Here is a 22,299-nt window from a genome sequence, read left to right as displayed (position 1 = left end):
TTGATGCACTGATTTAAGAACGTCGCAGTATAAAAACAGATGTCAGCTGATTGTAAGTTAAAAATTAAGTTCATAGCTTGTGCAACTGTACGTACTCCGTATTTAACAAGTATAGGTTTCAGGAAAGCAATACGAAAGTGTGTATACAGTTTGCAAAACAACAGAAGGTGTACAGTACTCTGGGTTGATACATTATCACACCTACACAGCCCTGGCGGATGATTCTTAATATTGGGATGGGCTACCAAACAGTGGGCCAAACCGAATTGGAGCCTAGTTAATAAAAATTTGTGAGAGTTCCTAGTTACCATGGTTAAATACAAAGGGAAACCTTCCACTGTGATATATCTGTTATAAAAAATAACAGTAGACAGAGATCCGGCTGCAATTGCCCGCTTCCTTCCCATAAATGTTAAGAAGGTAATTTTCATATCGGATTTAGAAATCATAGATGCTGCTCCGGGATCATCTAAAAGATTAAGATTAAAAATGTCTGAAAAACAGGCAACAACATATGTTATCCAGGGGATATTTTGGTATTTATCCAGGCGTAAACAATCCTCAGCGATATATCTATTAAATTGCTTATCATCCTCAAGCCAAATAGACCGCCAAGTTATCAGAGGCCTAAGGCGTAATAGATCAGCTAAGTGATTGGCTGCTAACTATCGATGAGTTAACTCAGTCGAGGCTGACATGGGCAAACAGAGGAGTCTTTTGAGAAATAAGTTTTCCTCCAGCTGTAATTCTAAAACATTGCTATGACCCCATACACCTGCCCCATACAGTGCTATGGAGGTACATCTAGCGTGGTAAATTTTGAACATATCCCTTGTTCGACGATCCCCTATCTTGGCAGCAAATCTATAAATACCATGGGCGTTTTTTGCCATTTTATTCCGGATATTAGTAAATTAATTTTTCCATTTCCTATCATTTCAAAAAGTAATACCTAGGTAACAACATTTTGCACCTGTTGCACCTTCTCTCTATTTATAAAAAGGTATTTAAAACTCTTGATTTAGCTCCACAGGTCATGGTGTAAGTCTTCCCTTTATTAATTATCAATTTTCTATCTTTAATAAAGGAAGAAAAACTGTCCATTAATCGCTGCAGTCCCACCGGGGTCCTAGACAATAAAACAGCGTCATCGGCGTATAATAACACCGGCACTGGTATACCACTGATCTGGGGTGTATCAGCAATAACTTTTTTTAAAATAACATCAATTTCATTAATGAATAGAATAAATAAGAGGGGAGCCAAAACGCAGCCCTGTCTGATTCCTCTTCTGACACTGAATTTTTGGGTGCATTCTCCTCTAGTACCAAAGCGCACACAGGTATTCAACTTCTCATATAGCCTAGCCAAAAAGAAGATTATGCCCTCGGATGCGCCTAGCTTCAACAACGTTGGCCACAGTAGAGCATGATCTACCATATCAAAAGCGCTACTCAGGTCTGCAAAACAGAGGTAAATTGAGCCTGGTTTGGCTTCAGTGTACTTCCCGATCAAAAGATCAAGGTTAACACATTGATCGAGCGTACCACGACCTTTACTAAAACCAAACTGGCTGTCAGCTAATATACCATTCTGCTCAGCCCAATCCTCCAATCTTACAAGCATAACTCTACTCATCACCCTGACTGATGAGTCAAGGAGTGATATTGGGCGATAATTTTTAGCGTCAGACCTCGTGCCCTTTTTATAAATTGGTACAATGATCGATTCGCCCCAGGTTGCAGGGGGCTCAGAACACACAGCTGCATTAAAAACAGTAGTAAGAAGGGGTCCCCATACTTCTGGAGCAGCCTTATAGACGTCTATAGGAACCCCATCGGGGCCCTGAGCTTTCCCTCCTTTACTGTTGCGTATTCCGCATTCAACTTCCTGGACTGAAATATCTAGTGGCAAGGCCGCCCACTGATTAAAACAAGTCTCTTTGGGTTTATCGGAATCAAAAATATAAGAGAAATGGGTAATCCACCCTTCACTTGATACATTGGATGTTATCTCTGGTGTTTTGTCTTCTTTTAGGAATGGGGAATTAACGGTGGCCCAAAATAGGGTACAGTTTGAGAGTTCTGCTGCTTGATTAAGACAATCCCAAGCCAATTGCTGTAATTTGCATTTCCTTAATTTGAGCACACGCTTATACTCAATTCTCAAATTAGTTATTACATTTTTGTCCCTTGGCTTCTCCCCTAACGCCTGTTTAAGTGTCGTTAATGCAGCAGTACATTGATGGTTGAACCATCCCGGTCCTCTCATACATCGTCTGCTGTTACTGCCGGTAAATTTGGCATCAATCGCTTTATTGATTACATTAAAAAGTAATAAGATTCTTTCGGGGTCCAATCTATTTTCTAAAATAAAAACAATGTTCGGCAGGCTCTCCTTAATTATAGAACTGGATAGTTCATTAGCCTTTTCTCCTGCCCATCTTAGCCTGACCCCATTTGTCCTATGAGGTTCCACATTTTCAATTATATTACCTACAACAATCGAACTACCAGCCCATAGGTTGGTATTCAAAATAATCTGATTGTGATTGCTTGAAGTAGTAAGTTCAATACGTGGGGGAGCACAGTAAGGGATAATATTCGATGACATAATCACATGATCGATGACAGAAGTGGCATGCCAGTTTTTAAAGGTAGGAATTACCAATCCATTATCATCTTTACAGCATTCCGCTATTTCCAGATCGTAACAACCCATAAGTTTATGCAATGCTTCACCATACCCATTATGACCAAAATGCAAAACATCACAACCTGCATTATTGGTAACCCCACAGACCTTTTGTGCCGACAAATCACACAATGCAATATTAAAATCCCCCAGCCAAATAAAATCATATACAACATTAGCTTCTTGGCACAAATTATCAATAGTTGCGGCCAAATCAATTATTAATTTGGCCCTAGTACCATCGAAAATATTGTTGTAGTAATTGATCAGCAAGATATTACGCTCCTTCCCCTCTGTTAATCATAGGATCTGTACAAGATCATTTACAGGTATATACCTGTTAACCAAAATAGGGCGTGAAATAGTTACAAGTGTAAGGAAGCCCCCTTTGGGTCTACCTGGTCCCCCAACCATCGCTAACAGGTTGTAGGAGACACATCCATCATAATTAACTTCACTTGTACTCCACGTTTCCTGGAAACATAGGATATCATGCTCATTGATAAATTCTACCCAGCCAGGATCTTTCTCCTTAGATTTCAGCCCCGCCACATTCCAACAAATAATTGTTGTGCTTTTTTCCCTTGCACTGTCACTATCATGCACCATACTGTTGTTTCTCCCCCCTTCTCAATCTGAATTGTTTTACTTAAATCCCCACATACAATTAGGGCACTTTCATCCAACTCCCGATTGATGTTTGTGCTAGTTATAGAATCTAAGCCCACACTAATTATGGATTTCGAGCCACACTATTTCCCTCACAAATAGCCACAGGGAAACTAGTAGGCCCCAGTTGTCGGAGTTTCCCTATCTGCTCGGGCCAATCATTAGCATCCATAGAACTTAGAATCTGGTATCGATTTTGCATTACAAGATCAAGGTGTGGCCTTTGCACGGATTGCCCTGGTTTACCTCTTCTACCATCGCGGGGAGGGCTACCCGGGGGGCTATAGAAAAACCCAAGTGAGCGGGCACACACACTGCCATCAGTTGTCGGCAAGGATGCTGCTCTCAAAAGAACAGTGGCTGCATGTTGTGGGTGTTTAAAATTAATTATAACACAATCACCCCTAGAACATTTCCTTGAGTTCCCAATCCAATGCACCCTTCTGGTCGTCAAGACTTGGTCTGAGAATTCAATAGGAAAGCCACAATGTCTGTGCAACCAAGAAACCGTTTTAAATTTTAGGGTTTCATGTGTTTCTTGGTATCTATCATACTCATCTGGGGGGACATTGGTTAAAACTACCACATATGGGGCGCAGTCAGGCGGGAGATTAGCAGTGCGCCTAGGTCTTACCTCGGTCCAGTCTTCATTACCATCAGCCTTTATAACAGGCTGGCTGTCATTATTCACTATAGGCGTAGAAATTAAAGGATTACTTCTGCCGTTATCACTAGTGCCTATGGCTCTCTGCGGGGCAACATCCTCCTTATCACTATCAATTGGTGGCGTTGTCTTTTGACTACCCACTGGTTCTACCAAATTTTTAAGTAATCCGCCTAATCTATTGACTTCAGCAGTTAGCTGGTCAATTTTGATCATGAGGGGTTTAACAATGGCCTTAATTTTAGAATCGATAATACCCACTAGATTAATTAATTCGGCATCCAATGTAACAGCATCATCCCTAGCCGTGATGATACGCTAAAAAACTCAAAACAAAAAGGCAAAGTATTCAGAAGGAGGAAGAGAAAAGGGGCATGAAATACAACATTTCAGGCTCCTAGCTGGAGCATGAAATCTCCATCTTTCTTATCCACAAGGCGAAAACTATTGCTTAAGGATCAAGTACTGAGAAGATCTCCTTGCTCTGAACTCTGCTGGAATTAAACTCCTTCAAACTCCATCTCTTGACTTTTTTCACACATCTAGCAACCTTTCTCCTGACTTCACCATTAGGATCTTCTCTCCATTCTTTTGCAGCATCATCATTTGCCGGAGAGTTGCTGATAGGACATGCCAGCATAGATAGAACACTGATCATGATTGTTTCCACTGTGTGGATCAGAAGCCAGCTCTCTTCTGGTTTTTCATAACCAAACTTATACTCACCGGGCTCATGAAGGATGAAAATGCAGACATCCCGATTCTATGCAACATCAGGATGCCAGATTTCGGTTAAGAACTTCATCTTTGGCGGTCTCAAAGGATAATCGTGAGGAGACGTTAGATGAATCCACCCTCGAAAAACATATCCTGTGCTCCAATTACAACAACCTCCCATTTGTAAATGTCATGGTCATCTATGAGGGCAGCAGAAAACCCCTGCACAGGGTTCTTGTTTAGTTCTCCCAACTGCTTTCTCAGTAGAAGTACCAACTAGTCGGCCAAAGTGCAGGGCGTAGACTTGACCTGCTCCGAGTCAGAACACAGGGCCTGCAAGGAGCCCAGCTGCCATAAGCGCCCCAATATCTCGTTTTTCTGCAGTTTGTTTGACCAGTGGAAGACCGGATCCTATTAACTTGATTATTCCTTGAATATGTGTGGATCTTTCAGGGGTTGATGTGTCTCCATGTAATGCACTTAGGAGGAGGATTGCTAAGTCACTTCCATTTGACAGTCCTTTGCAAATCCTGGAATGAACCATTGGTTCTGGACATTCCTAACATTCATTAGTTGAGTATACCAGGCTCCATAACCCTTAGCCATGCAATAATCAGATCTTGTTAGAGGAAGTTGGGGAGAGAAACTACTCCGTACCAGGCGAATGATAAAAAACACTGATCTATACCCTAGGTGTCTCTTTGTAAAGGTTCTGTAGCTGCTCAGCCCTAACCCACTCCCATCGCCTCTGGTCAAAGCAAACCATCCCTTTGGTTTGGTGCTTTCATTGTAATCAGCGTGGCTCCATCCCATCCCAAATCTCCAGCAGGGCTCCTTGTTAGATAAAATACTTTTAACAATTTCATACGAGAGGTGGAGAGTGTTTTTCCCAAATATTGAATATCTTTTGCACTCGTTTTTCGGTCTCTCAACACAAATGAAAAATCCTCTGGTAAGCATTTCCAGTATCCTCAGATTGGGTACCGAGGGTAATAAAAACATAGCCACTTTCTGCTTATGTCCAAATGTTCTAGCCGTTGCACTGGAAGGACTCCTTGAATGTATCTTTTTAGGTCTTGCCTGCATGAGCATGTGCTCTCTCTTACGAGGGATTGAACTTGGGGCTTGGAGTACACCCATTGCTCATCATTTATGGACTTCATTGTCACTCTAATTTTGCTACCGTCTAATTGGGTAGTACGACCTGGCTTCACTGCCTCTTCTTCCAGCAGGAGGGGGTACCATGCTTCATCTAGAATAGGATCCTTCTGCCTCTGGTGCTGTGATTGAGGTGCAATGTTTTATTTATTTTCTTTCTTCTTCCCCTGCTGTCCTTTTTGCTTTTAGTCCTCTCCCAACTGCCCTTCTATTTTGCTTCTAATCGATTTATGTTGCTTCTAGTCCCCTCCCTCCGTCCATCTGTGTTGCTTATAGCCCCCTACCGCCTTCCTTCTGTGTTGCTTCTAGTCCTCTCCCACCTGACTGTCTGTTGCTTCTATTCCCCTCCTACCTCGTCTGTGGTCCTTCTAGTCTCCTCCCCAGCTCTGTTGCTTCTTCCCCTCCATCCCCACCCTCTGTGTTGCTTCTTCTCCTCCCCCCTCCCTCTGTGTTGCTTCTTTCCCTCCCTCCCTCTGTGCTGCTTCTTCCCCTCCCCCCTCCCTCTGTGTTGCTTCTTTCCCTCCCTCCCACCCTCTGTGTTGCTTCTTTCCCTCCCTCCCACCCTCTGTGTTGCTTCCCTCCCCACCCTCTGTGTTGCTTCCCTCCCCACCCTCTGTGTTGCTTCCCTCCCCACCCTCTGTGTTGCTTCTTTCCCTCCCTCCCACCCTCTGTGTTGCTTCTTTCCCTCCCTCCCACCCTCTGTGTTGCTTCTTTCCCTCCCTCCCACCCTCTGTGTTGCTTCTTTCCCTCCCTCCCACCCTCTGTGTTGCTTCTTTCCCTCCCCACCCTCTGTGTTGCTTCCCTCCCCACCCTCTGTGTTGCTTCTTTCCCTCCCCACCCTCTGTGTTGCTTCTTTTCCTCCCTCCCACCCTCTGTGTTGCTTCTTTCCCTCCCTCCCACCCTCTGTGTTGCTTCTTTCCCTCCCTCCCACCCTCTGTGTTGCTTCTTCCCCTCCCTCCCACCCTCTGTGTTGCTTCTTCCCCTCCCTCCCACCGTGTTTCTTCTTCTTTCCCTCCCTCCCACCGTGTTTCTTCTTCTTTCCCTCCCTCCCACCGTGTTTCTTCTTTCCCTCCCTCCCTCCCTCTATGTTGCTTCTTCCCCTCCCCCCTCACCCCTCCCTCAGTGTTGCTTCTTTCCCTCCCTCCCACCCTCTGTGTTGCTTCTTTCCCTCCCTCCCACCCTCTGTGTTGCTTCTTCCCCTCCCCCCTCCCTCTGTGTTGCTTCTTTCCCTCCTCACCCTCTGTGTTGCTTCTTTCCCTCCCCACCCTCTGTGTTGCTTCTTTCCCTCCCCACCCTCTGTGTTGCTTCTTTCCCTCCCTCCCACCCTCTGTGTTGCTTCTTTCCCTCCCTCCCACCCTCTGTGTTGCTTCTTTCCCTCCCTCCCGTTGCTTCTTTCCCTCCCTCCCACCCTCTGTGTTGCTTCTTTCCCTCCCTCCCACCCTCTGTGTTGCTTCTTTCCCTCCCTTCCACCCTCTGTGTTGCTTCTTTCCCTCCCTCCCACCCTCTGTGTTGCTTTTTTCCCTCCCTCTCACCCTCTGTGTTGCTTCTTTCCCTCCCTCTCACCCTCTGTGTTGCTTCTTTCCCTCCCACCCTCTGTGTTGCTTCTTTCCCTCCCCACCCTCTGTGTTGCTTCTTTCCCTTCCTCCACTGGTGTTGCTTCTTCCACTCCCTCCATGCCCTTGCGTTGCTTTTTCCCCTCCCTCCCCGCTCTCCTGTTGCTTCTTCCCCTCCCTCACCACCCTCGTGTTGCTTCTTCCCTTACTCACCACCCTCCATAATGCTTCTTCCCCTCCCTCGCCACCCTCGTGTTGCTTCTTCCCTTACTCACCACCCTCCATAATGCTACTTCCCCCTCCCTCCGTATTGCTTCTTCCCCTCCCTCGCCACCCTCGTGTTGCTTCTTCCCGTACTCACCACCCTCCATAATGCTTCTTCCGCTCCCTCGCCACCCTCGTGTTGCTTCTTTCCTTACTCACCACCCTCCATAATGCTTCTTCCCCCTCCATGTTGTTTCTTCCTTTATCACGTCCTTGTTGCTTATTCTATTCCCGCCCTCTCCTTGTCCCTCTCGCTCCCTACCACCAGGGTTGGATTAGGATTGAAAATATGCCCTGACACCCTAAAATAAAGTGTCCCAAAACACTGCTTCAGTGTTTTATGTATTATAAAAAGGAGGGGGTTTCTCTAAAAGAAGCAAGTCTTCTTAACTTGACTGACATAAAAAACGCAAATGTTGCCAGGACTCTTCGTCCATAGATTAGTTCACAATGGTGAACAACACCTGAATATAAGTGAGGCCACTTCTGCTCAGGCCCCCTGCTCAATCTGCATACAATAATGGGCCGGCCCAGCCAGAGACTGCGAATGACACCTCCGCCCCGTTGGCAAAAGCGAGGTAATAGCGGCCCATCCATCTGTCTCTGCTAAAGCCACTCACTCGGCCTGTGGCAGCATCTGAGGAACACAGATCCAGTCCATATCTGCCGTCACCCTGGCCAAAAAAGCGGCCCATCGTACTATGCCCGCCTCACAAATCCGACCCTGGCCATAAGGAAAAAGCATAATGATGCAGTGAGAGTGTCCGCTGCATTGCACTTTTATTTCCAACCGTCCCATTTCGCCCACCCACCAACCCTCCCGTTCTCCACCACCAGGTGAGTTTCGTGAGTTAAAGGGTGACCACATGATGCCTACTGTGTTCAACAAGCCAGAAGTTTAAATCCTAATAAGACAAACTCAGCTTTACATTTTTATGAGGTGAGTCAGTTGAGTACTGGTTTATTGGGTAATACTACAGTGCCTAGGAATGGTAGAACTGTGTTACAAAGTACAGTATAAAAGAAGCTGTAATTATGATGCACATTCTCTTTGTGATGCCTCTGCTGTAGCCCTCAGTCAAGACAGTTTTGCACCAGTGTCCCATCTTCTGTGAGGGAGGGTTTGTCGCCCTCTGTCACCCTTGTTTAGCCGAGTCTTCCTTCCATGGTTACAGGGTACCACTGGTTTACAAGCAAATCCCACTTTTTACCTTACTTTATTTGAATCCCATAGACTTTGGTACATATCCTCTAAACAGCGTGCTTTCTCGCTGGCATACAAAGTTTTCTTTTCGAGAACCATCAGAAAAGGAACTGCAGCGCTTTGTATTTGTGACTGAAGTTTTTTTTAACTACTATGCATTTATGCAAGCCCTTCCAGTCAAAAGCGAACGGTGTGTGAATTAACTTGTTCACCTTAAATATAAAAAAGATGATCTTTTTATTAGCTTTGTAAAATTTCAGTAACTAGTAAATCATATTTCATTAGTGTTCAGTTTGCTTTCTTCCATTGAATAGATGCATGCATTGGTTTTTAAAACTTGATGTACTTTTATGCCTCGAAGTAAAGGGCATTGCCACTGAGAAATATCCTCTTGCAGAGAGGAACTGAAGGTCCCACAGTTGCTCTAGTTGAGCCTGACATGCGTCTTTCCGTGCTAAGTTCCCGCCCGTCGCTCAGGGTCAGTAGCCTGGTGTCTAATTAATAGACTTTGACAAAGGGCCAGCCCAACCATGTAATAATGTATCCGCAGCCAACCGGTACTTGGAAGTGAAAATGTCTAATGCATATGTCTTTATATGGCTCTACAACTCTCACCTAGGCAGCGCAAAACCGACCAATATATATAAAACCCAAAGCTCTATAAAAAAAAAAAACAGGAGTGTTACTGTTACAAGGTCACAGAGGTCACGACTACCAATTGAGTGTGTTAGGCTGTGTAGAAAAATTAAAATATTGCGCATTATGTATCTGTTTCTAGAAGGTTTTCAGACACTAAACCTGTTTATTTATTATTTTGCATAATTATTGAAACCTCTGAATGTTTTCAGTTTTAAAAACAGTAAGGAGTTGTGGCTAAAAGAGTGAACAGAGCAGTTTGTAGGGTGTTAGAGGAAAAGTCACAAATTGTAGGTAGTCACTGAATTACTGGCTTTCAGATTCAGTTGAGCACATTGCAAATGAGAACAACAGTAGAGAAGGTGACTTGTTTCTGTATATATAATGCTTTTGATTTTCTTTTTTTGAGCTCAGACAGCTCTGTAGTTTTTAGATTGGAATGGTATTTAAATGTGGGTTATATTTAACATAAACCAGCAGTGATGACTAGGATGTTCTTGGTGGTTGTTTTTGCTTTGCCGGTCTAATTGTCTTTCTCTTTCTAGAACCCTGAGTGAACCGCGACAAGCAGACATCCGAAAAGACTGTCTACAGCTCTGGGAGGTGAGAAATGTCTTGCGTTGCTAAAACTGCTGTTCAGCTCTTCACTGTGACTCATTTAACTTTTAAGTATAATCTCTTGGCCGGTTACCTACCAAATAATATGTACAGACCTGCTGTGGACTTTGTTTTAACATTTGAAGTTAATTGCTGAAAAACACCCGTAACCTGCATCATCATCAACCAGTTTGCCAGGGCAGTTAATCAGCACAAAGCCTTTGGATACCCACACTCTGGGAGTAGGCATTTTGAAATGAGCGGGGGGGGGGAGGGGGGGGGGGCTTCCGGATATGATTCGTTTCTGTGCAAGTTAGTTTGCTGCTCTGCCGGGTATGGACTTGTGTGTTATGTCTAGATTAAATACACTTCTGGTCTGACATTTTGGAGAGATCACTACTGGGGTGGTGCTCCTGATACTACTGAAACTGCGTCATTGAAGACTGATTTTAACGGTGACTGTTGGATCTGCACATGCCAGTCAGGAATGAGTCATAGTATCCTAGCTTCAAGATGACAAGATTACTACAGTAATCTTGTCATCTTGAAGCTAGGATACTACGGCCATACTCTCTTGTTGGTCCAGAGCTCCTATATTCGGTCATAGAGAAAGAGGCCTTGTGCATTTATTGGGCAATAAAGAAACTCAAGAAGTTCTTGTGGGTGTTAGGGTTAGCCCTCTTTCTATGACCATGTATGCAGCATCACATGACCTACCTGGCGTGGGGATACATTTTGTGTACGCCCCTGTGTCCTTGCTTGGTTTCTATTCTGATGTTGGGAGTTTACTCCAGGTCTGGTTCCTGTTAAAGCAGAGGCTTTGCTTTCCTACACTCACGGGCTCGTGAGTCTTCGTTTTTCCTTCCTTTGAACTGGATTCGTACCTGTCCCCGCCCCTCCCTCCCCTCTCCTTCCCTTTCGTTTTCTTGGCCCGAGTTCGGTCCTTGTTTATTCCGATTGCTCCCTGGCACTGGACTTGTGGTGGGGTTATCGGGGCTCCGATACCCTTTTGGATTCACCCCTTGGATTCCGGTGAGTCGCGGCTGAGTTAGACGGCTTGCTTTGGATTGCCGTGCAGCAAGTCTAATTCGCCGCGTCTGCTTCCGCGTTTTCTTGGATCCAGTCCACATCGTTGTGTGGAAGTTTCGTTTGTTTCCGCGTTTGGAGGTCCTCAAAGGTAGCGGCTGCTACGCTTCGGTATTTCTCCTTTCCCTCCACGCTTTTAGGCATTTTTGGGACATTGTGATACATTACTAGGGTTTTTTTATGTCTATGGAGTGACTTTTTTCCTCCTATATTTTCTCTGAAGATACTGTAGGGAGCTGCATCACTTTACCATTACCCTTGGATGCTTTACGCTTATCGTCTCGAGAGGATTACAAGACCCCCCATTGGGACTACGCTGCCATCGTGAATCGGTAAGAGTCATGTCTGAGTTTGATGTTGCTGCCTGGTCATAGATAAGGGGGGGTGGGAATTCATTGAGTGAGCCAGAGCAGTAGAGTAATCAGGTGTTATTTGTTTTTTTAGGCGCAGACTTATTGCGGCTGTACTGTTCTCTGGGGTGGTCCAGATAGGCGCTCACCAGTCTCCAGAACCCCTTTTTTCCTCCCTCTCCCTGCGCTCAATTGTTTGCTCGCTGTGTATTGATCAGGGAGCGGCTTTAGGGTGCAGGCGGTGGGTTGGACCATACGTCGTTCCTGCAGCGTTCTGGGCCAGGGTGAAACCCGACAGTGGGGTACTAACTTTGTTGTGCATTCAGACCACAAACCCTTGAAGGATGTGTTTGGGAAAAAATCTTTAGATGCCATTTCTTCTCGGATATGTAAATGGGTCATTGCCCTACAGGATTATGATTTTGTTGTCAAATATTTGCCGGGCGTTGAAAATAAAGTTGTCGATTGTTTGTCTTGTTTGGTTGTGAGGGGTTCCATTGATGAAACTCTTGATGATGATGACACTTGGGAATTTGATGAATTCAAGGTTTGTGAGATCGTGGATAGTGTTGTCTCTGAAGCTAATTGGAGGGAGGCATTTCAAATTGACCAGTCTTGGATTGATGTGTGTAGTTTGGTGTCTGGTGGTTGGACTAACATAAAAAATTTAGATGAAGAGGTTAAAAATACTGGAATGTTAGGTATGAGCTTTCAGTTAGAGACGAGTTGCTTTGGAGGGGTACACGTTTGATTCCACCTAGTTCGTTGAGATGCAAAATCGTTCAATTAGCTCACATGGGACATCAGGGCATTTCAAAAACTAAGGAAAGGATCCGTTTACATTTTTGGTGGCCGGGTATTGATATTAAAGTCGAACGCATGGTAAGGGATTGTGTAGAATGTACTGCTTGCGACAAAATTTGTAAGACTAGGGTTCAGCCCATGTTAATACGTGAGGCCCCTACTCACTGTTGGCAACATGTTGCTTTGGATCTTCTTGGTCCGGTTTCCTCAAAAGGCTCACAATTTTACGTGTTGGTACTAATCGACCTGTTTTCTCGTTGGCCGGAAATAAAGGTTACTCAGACTATTGAGACCAAAGATGTTGTTAGGTTTCTGCTTGATATTTTTAGCAGAGAAGGTCTTCCAGAGTCACTGTTGACTGACAACGGTGTACAACTCGTGTCAAAAGAGATGGAGAATTTCTTGAGTCAAAAAGGGATTGTTCACAAGAGGTGCTCTCTCTACCACCCAGAATCTAATGGGATGGTGGAGAGGTTTAACCGCGTACTTAAGGAGTCTATTCAACTGGCAAAACAACAAGGTAGGGACTGGAAAACTGCTATGTTTGAGAGGGTAATGGTTTATCGCTTAACCCCACACACTATTACTGAAAAGATCCCTTTTGAGCTTTTCAGGGGTCGTGTGCCTAACACATACATGTTCCAAACTTGGATGAGAAAGAATCTTGTTTCTTCAGAAAATGATAGTGATCAAGACTGGGCAAAAAAAGAGAAGCTTAAAGTTCTAAAAAGAAAGATGAATTTTGATAAGAGACATGCTGTTTCACGCACTAAGGTTGCAGTTGGAGATTACGTTAGAGTCAGGCTACCTCTTAGGGCTGGAGGCAAGAAATATTCAACTCCTTTCTTAGTCACTAAATTGTTCCTTAATGCTGTCAAGTTAGAAAATGGTCGCATTTGGAATTTAAATAGGATTTCTCCGTTACGACATGGTGTATCTGATTGTAACATTCAACATTCTGTTTTTCATAAAGGGGAAAATCCTCTTCGAAGGAGCACACGCTTGCATAATAAGCCTGCTAAGTTATCTGACTATATTCTTAAATAATTACATTTGACTTATTTTTTTGTTTTTTTTGTTTTGTTTTCTTTCTTTCGTTTGTAATCTCTCTTTGCACTTTGTTCCAGTGACTTTTTCACATTACTTTCTGGGAATGGTGACAAGGTATGTTTCAAACCATCCCAGAGCTGTGCTCTCTATCCCCATTGGTGCTTCTGCGGTTTTGTGGAGGTAGGCATGGTTAACTGTGTTAAAAAGAGTGAGAAGAGACAACTCTGATTCACTATTTGTAGCATCGTATCTTCTGTGACTACTGATCTGAAACTTTTGTGGAAAGTTTGTAAGGATGCTGTTCTCAAGTTAGTTTATAGCTCTAGTTTCAAGGGCTTTTGCTAAGATGCTGAGATTGATATAGCACAAAAGTTTACTTGGGATTTTTGGACCCACACCTGTGGAGTTTAAATGTTTTGTTTTTTAAGAATAGGTGTGAACAGTCCAATTTTCAAACAGGTAGTGTCTTGGAGTCCTTGACTGTGTTAGTCAAATATGCAGTGATAATCTGGTACTTTTGTATTCATCTCCCGAAAAAGTCTATTTTTTTGATATTCTGCTAGTTAAGATCTTTTGTACTATGTCTTTTATTGAGGTGGAGAAAGAAAAACAAAGGAGTTTGAGAATTTAAAGAGGCTTCTGTACTATCAAGTGACTCTAGAAAGCGAGTGTGGGTACTCTAGACTTACTGTTGGGGGTGATCTGGATTAGAAACTAAGAGTTCAACACAGTAAATTACCTTAATTTAGAGGTAGAAAGAAAGAGCAGTACAAAACACACAGAATACCAAAAAGTGCTAGAGATACGTCCTAGTGCTATGTTTACTGTAATATTAGCTCTGTGGCAGCACTCTACATATCTACCTTATGCTTCGAATTTTTCATAGAAGGAATTCAGTTCTGTGCTATGGAAACGGATGCAGTTTTTTTCAACTAGTTCATATACAAACCTCTCTCTGAGTACCAAGCTGGGCAACTCAGTGCGTAAAGTATCAGTGGCTGAGATTTCCAGCACATAGAAATTAAAGTAGTAGCTCCCACAGCTGAAAAGTCTACCAATTAAACAACAATGGTCCCACCAATGAAAGGCATAGATTCAGGGTTTCTTTTAAGTTCTGGGTGGAGAACCTAGTCACCTGTATCTGGTCAGGACTCTATCCACTGAGTTTTAGTCTTTCATTGGTTACAGATGTAATATTGGATGGCCACTGTTACTATCTCTGGGGTACCTCAACTTTAGTGCCCCCTATCTTACAAGCTACCATTTGAAATTGTCCAGTGGTGGAGGTGCTCATGGAACCAATGGAATCTACTGTACTCAAAATATGGCATTCAAGAGTCCCCCCACTGGAAACTAGATTCTATTGTTAAGGCTCAGCCCTTTTTAAAATAACATGCTATCTGAAATATCTAAAGGCTGCAAAGATGTTTCTGTGGATACGTGAGCGCTGGGTCACCAGCTTAATGGAAACAGACTGCTATTAAGCTCCATTTTGTTCTTTAAAGCAGAATTCCGACTCCAAATGCAGCCATCCTTAAGTTTAACAGCTCCTTTAAACAATTTGATTATCTTGAGAGTTTTCCGAAATGTCGGGGAATCATTTTTCCTTCTTTATGGAAGTTTCTCACACACCTCATCTCCAACTCACATACTAGAATTGCCCACCGCTTTCCTGATATCAGAGGTAGTTTTCCTGGAATTTGTTTATACAGCGCTCTAAAATCTTAGTTAAGACAATAGAACCGTCTTCAAGATCTCTCACTGTTTCTCCAACTCAAGGTGGTCACATCATGGTGCACGGTTTACTATTTTTAAATATTTCAACAGGTGTGGCTCCAGTTGTTGAATGTGGTGTGCACCTAATGGTCTTGGTGCAAACCCAAATTTCTTCTCTCCAATTGCTGCCTTTTCTGTTACCTAGCGATACGAAGAGGCCAAGAGCAGTGTGATGCGCAACAGAGAACTTCACAATAAATGGTTATGGAGCCTTTGATGGGTTGCACTAAACTCTCCAGACCTTTGCTTTGTAAGATTAAATGCATCGCTACGTTTAGCCTAGAATGCCCTTTAAGCCTCGAGGACGGGAGATCTGCATTCCTGGGATCTCCGTTGATAATCAAAAGGAATGAACTGCCCTGAACATGTGCAGGATTCTAGAGCGCACTTTGAGAGATGAGAACAAATTTGTTCAGAAACCTTTTTTTTAAGGTAAGCGAAAAAAAGCTGGACAATGTAGCTAATTAGGCTGCACCTTGCAGAGTCTTGAAAACTGACAGTGCTTTTTTAAAGAAGCACACCCCACGGCACCCCATCTTCCTGTTTCCAAGATCCTGGATCACAGAGAGAAAATCGGGCTTAATGGCTAAGAGGAAAGCCGAAGACTCCAGGAATCAATCTCAGGAAGATGCATTGAGTATGGTAAAGGGCCTTCTGCGAGCTCCCCTAGAGTGACCTCCAAAAAGGGATCAAGACACCAGAGCCATCTTTGCTCCTGGTGAATGTTGAGATCTACATTGAAGCTAGGTGGAAGTGCGACTAGTTCACCTTTGGGGACTGGTTCAACATTGAAATACTCGAGGTCGAAGAGACCAAGACCATTGATGCTGAGGGATCCTAGAGGTACACCATCCAAGCAATTGACACCAAGTAATTCTTTGAGTTCAGAAGGCTGCTGCCAGCCGCTGACACTGAATGTTCCAGTATGTACTCACATAGAAACGTCCCTCCTGCAGTTGTACTCTCTGGTTTATCTAATTCACAAAGGTGTTCCCGCTGAAGTCATTACCCAACTCTTCCATGGGCTCACACCACCACTTTACATAGGATACCTCTGCAGGACTGTTCTTGCAGCAGTTACTCCTCATCTGCCTCGTCTTCTACTTCACATGAATCCAGTGGACCCTTCTCCAAGGAGGTCTTGTTCTCTGCATGACCACTTCCAAGGAGACATTGCAAAAAAAAGAGGCACACAAGAAGATGAAGATAACGCTCGGCTTATAATTCTTGGTCTCCTACAACTTCCTACTTTTTCGTCATACTTCACTGGAAGAAAGTTACTTATACTATGATACTCCCATCCAGCCAGTGAGCTTCTCCCGAAGATAACACCTTTGATGAAGTCTTAATCAGAGGCATGGATGATCTGAATATTCCCTTGCCTACCACTCCGGCGAAGACTGCTTTCATATTTGAAACACTTCTGCAGTAGGCTCCTCATGTCCTATGCTCCCCTTAGTGCCAGGCGAATTCGAACCAGTCATGGACCTCGTCCTAACTCCAGCATCACAAAAGGCTGCCCTTACATGCCTTTTTTTGTGTTGATTTATTTATTAAACAAGAACAAAAATAAGAGTGTACAACATAGGGGATTCTCATCCGTCAGTCACATATAATAACTTAAAGGTGTTACACAATAAGAGAACTGTCATGATAAATCGGGATGAATAACTACAATGCAATAAGAGAGAAAAAAGTGGGGAAGGAGGGAGGGAAAGATACATGGAATGTGGAGTACGGAGTGATGTTTGTATGGGGGTTGTGGGGAGGACACAGACAGGTGCTCCTATGCGACACTGAATCCGGGTTGAGAGCAATAAACTGAAAGGGAAGGGCATAGGACCTTAAAGGGATCGGGTCACTTACTTAGGGGTCATTTCTGGGGTGCCTGCCTGGCAGAGCTGATAAGTCTGGTTTTTCAGGGGAGGTTGCAGAAGTAAGGACTATGGGTAGAGGCTGTCTCCTGAATGGGAGGAGAACGGGATCCATAACTAGGTAGGGTGTCAGAGACCATGTGTTAATGGCTGCGTGCGGGGCGGTTATCACAAGTGTGGTGCAAGTCAGGTAGGTGAAGGGGGCTGCCTTTCAGTCCCAGTGGCATTAGTGTGTCTATATAGGGCTGAGGGGGTTAAGCGAGGTGTAATGAGATAAACAAAGAAGCGGAAGAAGGAAAGAATTAACAAGATGGGGACAGGTTGGTGAGGCAGGTGATCGCAGCTGCTAGCCTCCGTGATGGGGAAATTCCCCCGTCTGTTGGTGGGACTGAGAGTCCATGGGTGTTTGGGGGGGTATGAGAGGGGGAGGTGGAAGGGGTGTGTAGAGCAGTGGTTGAATAAAAAGGATATAGAGAGGCATGGGTAGAAAAGGGACAGGGTTGTAGGAGGGCCTCACAAGGCCGTAGGGGATGAGCTTATGGGGAATAGGGGTTCACAGGTGATTTTTTGGGGAGGATGGGGTGGGGTAGGGTGTGGTGTGGGAATGGGCGTATCGGGGGGGAGGGACGAACCAGGCATAATGAGACAGGGCGGATGGTGGATACTATTGGAGGTGGGAGGGGTGGGGTGAGGTGAGGTGTGGCAGCTAAGTGTCCTGTACAGCGACAATATCTACAGTCTATGCGTTTCAGTATTGCCCTTCGTAGGACAGGTTGAGGATCTGGAGCATCTGCGGCGGGGTGCCCATCGTTGTTTGCATCTCATAGGAAGGGGGGCCATTTCTGGAGGAACAGATCGGACTGGTCTTGTAGATTATAAATGACACACTTGTGTGAAGCTGACTGTCTCATGGCTACCAGCCATGACTCCTGCGACTTAGGTACCGGCGACCTCCATTGACGGAGGATACAAATCTTGGCTGTGGCTAGGACTGTATGGAAGAGGCGGCATTGTGGGTTGGTGAGCACTGGAGAGTCCCTTGTGGCGTGAAGAAGAATAGCTAAGGGGGCGAGTGGTAGCTGCAGAAGCATTGAGTCACTCAAAACTGATCCGACATACAACCAAAAAGGTTGGATGGAGGGGTATTCGCAGATTATATGCGTCGTATTGCAGTGGGTGCCTCATTTCCAGTAGTGCGCGTGTGCGAAAGGAGGCCTGCTCTGTTCAGTTTCGTCTGGGTTCAATGCTAGTCGTGCAATGTTTTAAAGAGGCAGAACTTCAAACTGACCTCCCTCGTGCCCTTGTCTAGGGCTTCTAAGGTGTCCGCCCATTTGTCGTCTTCATATGCAACCATGAGTCGGCGTACCTATGTCGCGTAGGTCTCGCAAGAGTGGGTGCGAGAATAGATGGGATGAAAGAGTGCTGTATAGTCCGGACATCACCACTTTGCGTCTCCCCATGTATGCAGATAGGATTTCACTGGCAAGGGCTAAAGGGATCACAGGCGAGGTCCCAGGTAGCTCCTCAAGCACTGTTATATTTGTAAGTAGCACCAGGTTTGTTTGGGGTGGACGCCAAATTCTTCTCTCAGTTGGGCAAATGGTTGAAGGTCTCCATTTAGTAAGAGTTGGTCTATAGTGTGGATACCCGCTTCCCTCCAGTGGGTCCAGTGTAGGGTCTGCTCGTCAATACGAATGCTGGCATTGCCCCACAAGGGGGGCCGGTTCATGCAGTCGCAAGTTCATCCCTAGTAGATGGTGTACTCTTTGCCAGGCCTTGTGCATGGGCGTACAGCACGGAATGAAGAGGTTTGTGGCTGTCAGGGGGTGCTCTATACAGGCTAGAGAGGCCTGTATTGGGGGAAAGCATGGCCCGTTCAATGGCAATCCACTGCGGCGGGTCATGGACGCTAGGTAGCATGTATGCCAATTGGGAGAGTTGAAGAGCAAGGGCATAATATTCCCCCGATTGTAGGCCGAGACCTCCGCAGGAGCGACACGCCATGAGCTTGGTCGTGGCTAGCCTGGGTTTTGAAGATCCCCATGCAAAAGACCGGATTTGGTAGTCATTGAGGCACAATGTGGTCAGCGGAAGTTGTACTGGGTGCATCCCAATCATGTACGTGAAGCTTGGTAGTGTTACCATCCGTACCGCCTACACTTTGCCCCCCATGATGAGCCCCAGCACAGTTCACTTTTCAAAATCATGCCTCATCTGGGTTAGTAGGGGGTCTGCGTTATCCTGGACCATGTCCCTGTTCACCTGGAACGACAGATACTTTAGGCGGCAAGGTTGCCAGCGGAAAGGGTAGCCATGTAAGGCCGATTTGGTGGTGCCAGCCGAGAGTATAAGGGCTTCGCTTTTATCCCAGTTTATTTTATAGCTAGAGAGTGTTGAGAAACTATCGATGATGTCTAGAAGGGTATGGGAGGGATGTGTGTAAGTTGGACAAAAGTGAGAAGGACATCATCCGCCTATAGATATATCTTGGAGCGCCTGGTTGGCTGTGGGGTACCTACAATGTTAGCAGAGCTGTGAATAGCAGAGGCTAGGGGTTCCATGGCCAGGAGGAAAAGGAGTGGTGAAAGGGCGTTTCCCTGGCAGGTGCCCCCTCTGATTGGGAATGGGTTGGACAGAAAGCCCCTGCAATTAACCTGGGCTGTAGGGCAGTCATATAGCAGCTGTACTTTAGCTATGAATTGGTCCCCCAGGCCAAAGCGCTCCATTGCGGCAAAGTGATAATCCCATTCAGTGCGGTCGAGCGCTTTCTCTACGTCCAGGGAGAGAGCCAGTGCGTCCGCTTGTAGATCCTTGGCCGACCACATGGCGTGGGCCAATGTTCTAAGATGATTTCTAAAGAACCAGGCAGATAAAAAGCCCACTTGCTTGGGATGTATTAAGGAGGGGAGAACCTTGCTCAGACGGGCCGCTAAAATGCTGGCTAGGATTTTGATGTCGCAATTAAGTAGGGAGATAGGACTGTAGATACCACACAGCAGGGGATCCCGGGCTTAGGCAGTACAGCGATCACCGCCTTGTTTGATAGGGGTCCTTGGGAGGACGTCTGTGTTGCTTCCTGAAAGCCAGCTTGTAAGGTCTAGACCGCCTCCTCACCGACCATCTTTAGAATTCTGCATGGAAGCGTCCTCTCCTGGGGCTTTATGGTAGGGTAGTTTGGATATCGCTGATGCTTTTTCCTTTTTTGCAGATCTCTCCCTCTAGGAGCTCTCTGCCCTTATCCGAGAGACGGAGGAGGTCAACCCCTCCCAGGAAGGCAGCCACACATTTCCTGTCCGCCGGTTCTCCTGGCGTATAAAGGGTCTTGTAGATGGTTGGGGAGCTCATGTTATAGCGGGGATGGCCATGGCAGCTTCCCGTTGATGAAAGTGGGCTACAAGTAATCTGCCGGCTTTTTCTCCCTTTTCATAGTGGCGCCCCTTCATTCACTCTTAGACGTATTCAGCTCTAGAGGTGACGAGGCTATTGAGAGCCATCCGGGCCTGTTCTAGGGACCTGCTGTTTTGCATGGTAGGCTGGGCGGAGTAAAGGCGGGTATAGTGTGAGATGTCTTTCTCTAGTTCCTTCTGACGGGCGACTGTCTGTCTATTGGCCACTGCAGCATCTCTCATAAGTTTTCAGTAACTGTGATGGGTTTGGATTAGGTACAGGAAGTGATGGCGCTCTAGCGTGTACGTTTAGAAGTTAAGATCATAGTTTGTGAGTCCACGGTGCAAACAGGTCAGGGGGAACAAACCCAGAAGAGAAACAACCCCTGCAAGTGTGTGGGTAAAGACCCACACGACAAATATAAGTCAAAAGTCCTGTGCACATGTATTAAGATATATTAGGTTTTGATGTCAAAACCAAGTGAATGCAACAATGTTCGTAGAAAAAGTAACGGAGATAGACATCCAGGGTTTCCTGTGGAATAGATTTCATTTTCAATTTGATCAGTACAAAAGAAACAAACCAGCCGACACGTGTTTCGTCACACCGTGTGAAATATGTGACTCTTCAGGGCTGTCGGTTTGATTGCAAGTTCGAGAAATCGCGAAACCGGTGTTAATTCCAACCCGGTCTCGACCTGGTTGAGTGTTCAACGTGCAAAACAGGGAAAACAGAATCCGGAATCCCTGGCGTCTTTGGTATAGTTTCTTTCACCCGGATTACATGACTATCGCCACACACCTGTACGGGAGTCTAGGTCTCCTTTACTTTTGGACGTACCCGTCCGTTTGCCTCCGTGTCCCTTTACCAGAGACGCCAGGGATTCCGGATTCTGTTTTCCCTGACTTGGTGACACTCGGCATGCTGAGAAGTTAAGTTGACAGGCACCACAGTGGCCCTCACATTCCCCCGACCCAAAAAGAGTTAGTGGGGGCGAATACGTAGCTTAAAACTGTCACGGAGCAGTTCTCCGCTGTAATTGGGCAGGCAGACGGCAGCTCAGAAGGTGATCAAGACTGTCACCGCACGTGCCACTAAAGGAAATTTTTATTAGCATGAAAGGTAACACCGCCTTATGTTAGGAAGCGGTAATAACACTGTGCATCGCTTTACAGTGAAAGTGTAATACAACTTTACACACACGTCACCACAGTGGTCCATCGGAATATACTGAGGCGCCGGTGACCAGACGTGTGTGTAAAACAGCATACACAAACATGAAGGTTATGTGGGGGCCGTCCCAACTGGGGATTATACATGCACACATTCATATACAATAATATAATAAAAATATGCAAAGTGATCACCATTGTTGGCATCTGCTCTAACGCCCTCTTTCACTCTGAAGCTAATCCTGCATTTATAAATAAGGCTTGTTAACAATTTTAGGCCTAGGAGATTACCTTACTGAGGTGAGCCCGACGGTAATTGGTGGGCCGTGGCCACGGCCTCATGGACTTCCTCGGCAACGCCCAGCCGCAGTCTGGCTCAGCTGTATGTGCTGCCTCTGGGCTGCTAAGGAACCGCTCGATTCATGTCCGGTTTCGGGGCCACTTTACTGTAGTGCAAGCGCAGCATTCTTATCACAATTACTGCGGCAGCCAAAATGAACAGAACGCAACTTCTGCCAGCTGAGCTCTCGCGCTGCAGGCGATCGGTCAAACCCGCCTATAAAAGTGTGTCTCGCAAACTGACATTATCCCATTGGGCAGTGACTCCTGACGTAACTCCACGCTGTCGGGTGCCATGATTAATG

At 45.5% G+C, this 22,299-nt stretch overlaps 1 protein-coding gene across 1 annotated transcript in view; it reads left to right on the top strand.

Moving 5' to 3' along the window:
- CMTR1 (cap methyltransferase 1) overlaps nucleotides 1-22,299 on the top strand; it is a 650,563-nt gene that overhangs the window by 269,341 nt on the left and 358,923 nt on the right. The window contains exon 15 of the mRNA XM_078647373.1: nucleotides 10,105-10,162. Coding sequence (XP_078503499.1) covers nucleotides 10,105-10,162 — 58 coding nt within the window. The remainder of the gene's footprint in view (nucleotides 1-10,104; nucleotides 10,163-22,299) is intronic.

The sequence above is a fragment of the Lissotriton helveticus genome, chromosome 6 (assembly GCF_964261635.1).
Source record: "Lissotriton helveticus chromosome 6, aLisHel1.1, whole genome shotgun sequence".
Classification (NCBI taxonomy): Eukaryota; Metazoa; Chordata; class Amphibia; order Caudata; family Salamandridae; genus Lissotriton; species Lissotriton helveticus.
The sequence above is the reverse complement of the archived record's forward strand: the minus strand, read 5'-3'. Positions and strand labels throughout refer to the sequence as shown.